This window comes from Kryptolebias marmoratus, linkage group LG1, assembly GCF_001649575.2.
Source record: "Kryptolebias marmoratus isolate JLee-2015 linkage group LG1, ASM164957v2, whole genome shotgun sequence".
Lineage (NCBI taxonomy): Eukaryota > Metazoa > Chordata > Actinopteri > Cyprinodontiformes > Rivulidae > Kryptolebias > Kryptolebias marmoratus.
In genome coordinates, this window is record NC_051430.1 from 17409504 (window position 1) to 17418013 (window position 8510).

The 8510-nt window shown below is 42.3% G+C and overlaps 1 protein-coding gene across 3 annotated transcripts; it reads left to right on the forward strand.

The window, feature by feature from the left end:
- The first annotated feature begins 1687 nt into the window (after positions 1-1687).
- On the forward strand, positions 1688-8183 carry unc45b (unc-45 myosin chaperone B). 3 transcript variants are annotated; one of them, XM_017414018.3, is made up of 20 exons: positions 1688-1837; positions 2592-2753; positions 2849-2885; positions 3024-3199; positions 3319-3408; positions 3543-3710; positions 3818-3983; positions 4145-4315; positions 4400-4571; positions 4659-4959; positions 5067-5161; positions 5446-5587; positions 5983-6123; positions 6216-6343; positions 6538-6604; positions 6771-6884; positions 7154-7269; positions 7364-7481; positions 7553-7708; positions 7798-8183. In XM_017414018.3, the coding sequence occupies exons 2-20, from the start codon at positions 2592-2594 to the stop codon at positions 8068-8070; spliced, it is 2793 nt and encodes a 930-aa protein (XP_017269507.1). In that variant the 5' UTR covers positions 1688-1837; the 3' UTR covers positions 8071-8183. The 3 variants fall into 3 exon arrangements, with proteins under 3 accessions (XP_017269507.1, XP_017269506.1, XP_017269505.1); XM_017414017.3 differs by lacking the exon at positions 1688-1837 and adding an exon at positions 1970-2098; XM_017414016.3 differs by lacking the exon at positions 1688-1837 and adding an exon at positions 2103-2212.
- Positions 8184-8510: the final 327 nt, after the last annotated feature.

The following is an 8510-nucleotide window of genomic DNA, read 5'->3' on the forward strand; positions in this document are numbered from 1 at the left end:
TGATGCATGAAGTCCAGTACTTGACAACCCAACAGGATAAATACTGTAAGTGGACGGATGACACCACCTGGTGGTGATGACGCTCTAACACTCCAAATCTGCATCATCCCAAAAGTTCAGGAAGTCTTTCTGTTAAGCTTCATACGGAGCAACTGGAAGTTTAAATAAGTTAAAATAAAATACACCCACACAAACATTAAAAATGACCTCCTCACAACAAGCTTCATGCCACTCAAGATAAAGCTGTTTTACCTTTCCAGTCACTGGAACTGGAAGCTGAAAAGATTTCAAAACCTTCCGTCTTTTGGGGGTACAGATCTTATGAAAAGAAAAAAAAAGAGCAGCCTGGTAAAAGGAAATTTACTACTGCACAAAATACAGTGTAGAAAATAAAATGTTTCAAGTGAATTATGAAAAAGTTATTCCCAGTTTCATGTTTTTTTTAGAAGAATGGAAATAAAAGAAACAATAACTACATGCAAAGGTTTACAAGTATACAGATCATAACTGTGTAGGAATAAATCCAATATTTAATTGGTGGTTTAATGTCAGACCTTTTATTCTTTCTGGTTTCTCAGATCTTACAGTTCAAGACAATCCATTTTGTCATCCTAAAGAAAAACCACAACAAATCATTTTACCTTTATTATACCGTGTAGACAAAGGCAAAAAGGGCAGTAAGGTTTTTGCGCATATCTGCACGCATATGTTCATTTGTCTATTGTGTTAGCAAAATATCTCAGGGACCAGTAGACAGATTTTAATGAAACTCTCAGAAACATTCATTTTTACAGATATTGAGCTAAAGTATGACGTGGTAGCAATAAATAAAGCCTATACGGAGCGCTAATATAACTTGTTAGATTTTGCAATATCACATCAGATTGCGTCGTTTACAAGGTTTGAGCAAAACAGCCACAACTCTGTCCCTTCTCGTCATAAGATGATCTGAGTTTTAAACTCTGGCATGAAAGAGAGCGGGCGATATGCATTCCTCCAGGGAATGCTGGGGCTTTAATGAGAGCTCGCAAAGCCATGGAAATCCAAAAGTGTTCACGGAGATATGGAAGTGTTTGTGAAAACGTTCAAAAGGGCAACAATTTACTGATGCATGTGTCGACAGAGCGGCTGATCTGATCTCAAAAGCTGAAGTTTAAATTCTTCTTAAATAGAAATGACAGGTGGGATCTTCCCGGGTTGAATAAACATATTTTCCTCTAATAGTTCTCCTAACCATTACATGTTAATCTCCAGCTTGTGCAGTGTGACATCATGCTCTTTCCAGAACCTACCAGTTTCTCGTGGACATGCAGTTGTCCGTCCCTCCCACCCACCAGTGTCTCCACACACCCACTCTGTAACCCCCCACCCTCCCAGCGCGTTGAGCATTTGCTGGTGGGTTCTCAGCTGTCTGTTCCCTAAATAGACCTTATCAGGAGCAGACCACCTGTGAGGGGGGGTCCCTCAAACTTCACTTTTTGCATTTCAACAAAAAGTTTCCTTCGTAGCGACTTCAAATGGATCACCAAATCTGAAAGAAGAGTTCGACGTAGCGGCCGTTGTCGTGCTCTCTAATAACTCGGTGCACAGTTTTTCTTCAGGGACTGAGTGTGTTTTGGTTGGACCCCCTTTGTGTCATGGTTGGGCCACATTAGCTCTGCCCCTCTTCATTGACATTCACTATAAATATAAACTTAGGCATGGGGGGGAGAGATGGTTCCAGAAGATAGAAAAAGTCTGACGAAACACTTGTGACTGGAGAGCCAGATCATTTACTCAAATCTTTAGAGACAGAAAAGGACGAAGACGGGCAGAAACCAAGACACACGACCTGAAGGTACAGTAGAGCTTCCACAAAGAGTTTTGGTTTCCTCTGGGTGACAGTCAGGTATTCTGGAGGTATTCAGAGTGAAAAAAAGACTATCAGGTTAGAGAAGCAGAAGCAAGTCTGCAGTAGATACCAGCATTTGTTGTAAGGGTCAGACTGGGGTATTAGGTGAAGTCCAAATAAGGCTTGAATGGAGGCCATTTAAAGTTACAGATAGCACGTGCATGGCCATTTGCTTCAGGAGACCCATCAGGACAGCCCTTTGTAATGGTGAGAATCAAACGAAGAAGAATTTAGTTTTAACTGATATTGTAACAGTGATAGATTATGGTTACTATGCTTCTAGTAAATACAAAGCAAAACAAGTACTGCGAAAGACTATTGGTTAAGTACTGCTTCTAATTCTGATTCCTTTCATATTTTAAAATGACAAAATTGTGGAAATTATGTTTGCCAGATGTGTTTAACTCAATTAAACCATTTGTTCTTCTTCCAAAATGTTAAGTTTTATGATTCAAGGGTGTGGCTTTGCTTTGGTGTCTTTACAGCAGCTTAAATGCTGCATGTACATTTGATTGTTACAACAAATTAAAAAAGAAATTCAGGTTTGAGCAGAGAACTGACACCATCAGACACAAAACCTGACCAAACAAAAAGCTTTTAATGAGGTAATGAGGTTGAATTTTTCATTAAAAAAAAATAAATAAACAAAGATGATTTGTTCATTTTGCACGCCATAACTAATAATCCAGTTTTTCGTTAGATGGGAGACCCAATCCAGTTAAAAGATGAAGGAAATAAGCACTTTCAGGTGGGAGACATTGACAAGGCCATTGAGTGCTACACCAGCGCCATCAAGGTGTGTCAGGACAAGAAGGTGCTGGCTGTCATTTACAGGAACAGATCTGCGTGCTACTTAAAAAAGGTGAGCAATCTGAAAAAAAACTTGCTTACATTGAGCATATTTGAAACTTAGATTCAAATTCAGACAATTTCTTTAACTCTTTTTTTACTTTACAGGAAAGCTTTGCCAACGCAGTATCTGATGCGTCTAAAGGTACAGCGCTGATTTAACAAATTCAAGTATATGTTTGACATTCAGTAAAGCAATTTTACCCAGACCAAGAAACATTTGCTGGAGAAAATTCACCCTTGAGTTCATTATGACTTTCCCCCCACACACACCTTTCCACAGCAATCGATGAAGATGCATCAGACATTAAAGCCTTGTACCGCCGCTGTCAGGCTCTGGAAAAGCTCGGAAAACTGGACATGGCTTTCAAAGACGTGCAGAGATGCGCCACCCTCGAGCCAAAGAACAAGACCTTCCTGGAGACTCTCCGCAGGCTGGGAGCAGAGATCCAGGCCAAGGTCAGCACTGAGAACTTGTACATAAAGACTCCACATTTATTATGACTACATTTATGTGCATGAAATTAGTACAACTATTTGACTGGACAGTAACAGTAAGTTTGACTCTGTCTCCACAGCTCAAGACAACATTCTCCACAGATTCAAGGGTGCAGAACATGTTCAACATTCTCCTCAATGAGGAAATGGACAAGGAAAAGAAGGAAAAAGTGGGTGTTTTGAGTGGTTTACAGCAGATATATGAATGAAACCAGACTCCTGTGTTTTTAGCTTTCGTCAGCTTGTGGATGAAAAGTTCATTAGCAGTTTTGACACAGCGTCTCCTCCTGGGTCATTTCCACAGGCGGCCAACAACTTAATTGTGTTGTCGAGGGAAGACTCGGGAGCAGAGAGGATCTTCCAGAATAACGGAGTGGCTCTGCTGCTCAACATGATCGAGACGAGCAACGCAGAATTAATCCTGGCTGCTGTCCGCACTCTGTCAGGAATGTGCACGGGACACAAAGCTCGGGTGAGTCCAAACACAGAAACGTTCTCTGAGCACAGCCTTGAAAGAGAGTAAAACTGTACACATATATTATTTGTATCTTTTTCTCACGTTATCCCTTTCCTAAATAGGCTATGGCCATTGTGAACATGGTCGGTGTTGATAAAATGTGCAGCATCATGGCTCTTGACAATGAAGAAATTGCACTGGCTACCTGCAGCCTCTTTCAAAGCATCAATGACTCCCTGACTGGCGCAGATACAAGAGATTATGGCAAAGAAGCCTCTTTAGTTTTGGGTAAGAAAAAAACATTCCTATAGAATAACATTAATAGCATTACTGACATTTTTATTAAGCCTTTCCTTCTGAAACAATGATTTAATCTTGCAGAACACAAATATTTAAGGCCATTTTGCCGTTGGTACCACAAACTGAGAGACTGCGGTATTCTCTTGCAGATGCAGCTAAAGATTTGAAAACAATCCTTCTTGCTCTCCTGGAGATGGTTGCCAATAAAAAGGTGTCTGGCCACGGCAGAGACCAGGCGCTGAACCTGCTGACTAAGAACGTACCTCGCAAAGACATGAAAGAGAAAGACCACTCCAGGACTCTCTTCACTATAGATCACGGTGAGCCCGGCGGTTCCATCGGGTCGCCTATTTCGGTCTCTTCGTGCAACTTGGGCATGATGTATGTGTTTGCTTTTTTTTCAGGTCTGAAGAAGATCCTGAAGGTTTGTGGTCAGGTTCCTGAACTGCCCGATCAGCTGCCCCTGACGGAGAACACGCAGCTGATCGCCAGTGTTCTTCTCAACAAGCTCTACGACGACCTGAAATGTGACCCAGAGAGAACCAACTTCAGGGACATCTGTGGTGAATATATCACGTATGTCGCATAATTTAAAAGTGTTTTAATAAAAATGGTATAAACTGGATATTTCTGTTGCCCTTATTCTCTGCTTCTTTGCCGCAGATCCAAAATCGACCCAAACAACATGGACAAGTCCCTCCACGCCATCAACACCATCTCTGGACTCCTGCAGGGCCCCTTTGACGTGGGCAACTCTCTGGTGGGACAGCAAGGCATCATGGAGATGATGGTGGCGCTGTGCGGCTCCGAACGCGAGGTGGACCAGATGGTTGCCGTGGAGGCGCTGATCCATGCCTCCACGAAGATGAGCCGCGCCAGCTTCTTCATCACCAACGGTGTGTCGCTGCTGAAGGACATCTACAAGAAGACAAAGAACGAGAAGATTAAGATCCGCGCTCTGGTGGTGAGTGTGGCAAAGACAGAACTCCTGTATTTAACGCCGATCCAAAAGGGAACTCTCGAACACAGTAAACCAGTGAGAGAACTCTAATTTGTCCATGGCCTCTGCAGGGTCTCTGCAAACTGGGTTCAGCTGGAGGCGATGACTACGCTTTACGGCAGTTTGCTGAGGGTTCCACAGAGAAGCTGGCCAAGCAGTGCAGGAAGTGAGTATTGGACTACAGTCCAGCAGAAGTCACATTTTCAGCAAGAACCCAATGTGAATGCTGAATGACACTAATGAAAATTGTTGAAGAAGCTGAAACTGAATTGTTAAAGCTAAAAGAAAGAGAAGTCAGACTGCAAAAAACATGTAAATGCCGAATCAGCATTCACACAATAATAAGCAACAATATATTTTCCTATGAGCCCTTTAAAAAGATGCACTGTAATTGTGTGTCATAACTATAACTGCATACCATTTTAATTGCTTCATTTTCTTCTTATCTAGGTGGCTTTGTAATCCCCAGATTGATTCGAAAACAAGGAAGTGGGCCATTGAAGGTCTTGCATATCTGACGAATGATGCTGACGTAAAAGACGACTTTGTGGAAGATGAGCTTGCGATGAAAGCAATGTTTGAAATGGCTAAGGTGCAACTTGAAACTACATGTTTTGACACATGTCATTCAGAAACTTGTGTTAGTCATGCTGTTCTTCCTAGGAATTTTTTTTTTACTTTCATGCACAAATATACAATTAAAATTACAGAGTATTACACATTACTATTACATGCTATGTCTCAATAATATAGGCTATTTTTTCCCAGTAAATTTAAGCTTCACTACATTTGACACAATATGTGCTTCTTATTATTCAAGTGCACTTCAGTCAAAGATGTAAATAAACTGCCTTTTGATATTAGTAATATGTATATTAAAATTGAAGAAGACATGAACCACTGTGAGCCTCGGTTCTGCAAGGTAGTTGCATACAAAATTTGATCAGACAGACAACAACAAGTGTTGTTTTCTTTGTATTTTTTTAGTCTAGGGATAAAACCATCTTATATGCGGTTGCTTGCACCCTGGTGAATTGCACCAACAGCTACGACAAAAAGGAAATCATCCCCGAGCTCGTCCAACTGGCCCAGTTCTCCAAACAGCACGTCCCGCAGCAACACCCCAAGGTAAAAGCTGCAGAAGAAAATGTCTACGGCTCGTGATGAGTTCCCAGGAAGCGTCACGTGTTTGCAAAATGTGTATGCGTTTCCTTTCTCAGGACAAGAAGGACTTCATAGAGAAAAGAGTGAAAAGGCTGCTGAAGGCTGGAGTCACATCAGCTCTCGCTGTCATGGTCAAAGCAGACAACTCTATCCTGACTGATCAAACCAAGGAGCTGCTGGCAAGGTAAGGCAGCGATGTGTCAGCATTTTAAATGTCTTCAAAACACGCCGTTTGACTTGTGAATCCCCCCACGCACTCATCCGCCACCTTCCTTCCTGTTTTCGCTTTTTTTCTTTGTCTTTGAGTTACCAGAAAATTAGACAGAAACTGGAAAACAAATGAATACATGACATTCTTCTGAAATGTGTTATTTTTAGGGTTTTCTTGGCTTTATCAGAAGATGCCAAAGAACGCGGTACAATCGTCGCCCAAGGCGGAGGAAAGGTGCGTCCTGCTTTTATTTTAATGTTGTCACACACTGCATAATCACCAAAACAAAAAAGCCAAACCATTTTTTTTTTCTTTTTAGATGTTTTATGGCCTTCCTTTGCTGCTGTTCATTTTTAATTTGAATTTGTTCTGGGGTTTTTTTTCGGTCCTGTGTTCCCAGGCTTTGATACCACTCGCTCTCGAAGGTACAGAAGCTGGAAAAGTGAAAGCAAGTTTTGCTCTTGCAAAGATAGCAGCTGTTTCCAACCCAGAAATTGCTTTTCCTGGCGAGAGGGTGAGACTTTTAGCTGCTTTGGTTGGTTTCAGTGTCAGTCAATCTGAAGTGGAAATTTACTGAAACAAAGCATAATGTTTCCACTCGCCTCCTCTCTATATACCTTTGAGAATCTTTTTTTTTCTTTTTCTTTACTTGCCTGTTGATAATTTTCATTGTGCTATTTGCCATTTATGCTCTTTTTCGTGCCCCATTTGAACTGAATTTTACAGTGGTTGAGCAAAGCCTATTTGAGAAAGAATCAGCTGAACTTTTGTTTTGGTGGACAGGTTTATGAAGTGGTGCGGCCTTTAGTCAACCTCCTGCATACAGACAAAGAAGGAGCACAGAACTACGAAGCTCTCCGAGGACTCACCAACTTGGCAGGCTACAGTGAGAAACTGAGGTGACTGAACATGACAGGATGTGGTCAGTCGTACAGATAAATACAGATCATTTTGCAACAAATGACATCACCGCAACTGTTGTGGTCTCTGCAGGGTAAAAATAGTCAAAGAGAAGGCTTTGCCAGAGATTGAAAACCACATGTTTGAAGAGAATGACAGGATTAGACTGGCTGCCACTGAGTGCATGTGCAACCTTGTAACATCTAAGGAGGTGAGGTTACGATCAGCTACAAGTGGCTGAACAAACTTAAATTATCGATAAATAAATAACGTTCGTTTTAGGTCCATGCTCGTTACCTTCAAGATGGGAATGATAGGCTGAAGCTGCTGGTCTTGCTGTGTGGAGAAGATGACGACAAACTTCAGATAGCCGCAGCTGGAGCTCTGGCCATGATCACTGCTGCTGAGAAGAAGCTCTGCACCAAAGTGACCCTGGTGGTACGTACAGCCGTGATCAGAGGGTCGGTGCTACGGCTACATCCCCCATAAAGACTTTCACAGACTGAGTGACTGTTTTCTTCCACCAGACGGTCCAGTGGCTTGAGATCCTGCAGAGGCTATGTCTCCATACCAACCCTATGATCCAGCAACGGGGTCTTGTGACTGTCTACAACATGCTCAACTCAGATGACAGCGAGCTGGCCAAGAAGCTGATCGAGAGCGAGATGCTGGAAATCCTCACAGTGATCGGCAAGGGGGACGACAATCCCAAGAGGCAGGAGGCCGCTGAAGTGGCCCGGATGTGCCTCGTCAAAGCCATGGATCTCGGCCTCATCAAGCCCTTCTCGAGCCCCTCCTAAAGTGCTGGAGCACCAGAGGACATTCTGATTACCGTTTTATTTCCTGTTTTTCCAAATAGTTTTCCAAACAATTCATCAATGTGCCTTTTAAATAAAATTTCTAATAATATAAATGACTATTTGTAGGATATTTGTTAAGTTTTGGCAATGTTATAAGCAGGCCTACATATTATTTTCTACAGTGGATCATTATTTTCCATATTTGTATTTGTGTGCTTCTGTTTGGTAAATGAACTACGTTGTTTCTTTGTTGGCCGAGCTGTAATGTGCTTTTTTAAACAGACCTGTTTGTGTTTGCCTCACTGGCGGCGCCAGGGGGGCGCTAGGGGGTGCTATAGCTCCCCCTGGAAAAGTCATAGCACCCCCGTAGCACCCCCAAGCAAAGGCATAACCGGGGTATGTGTGGGACATGTCCCCCACTTCCCTTATGTATGTCCTAT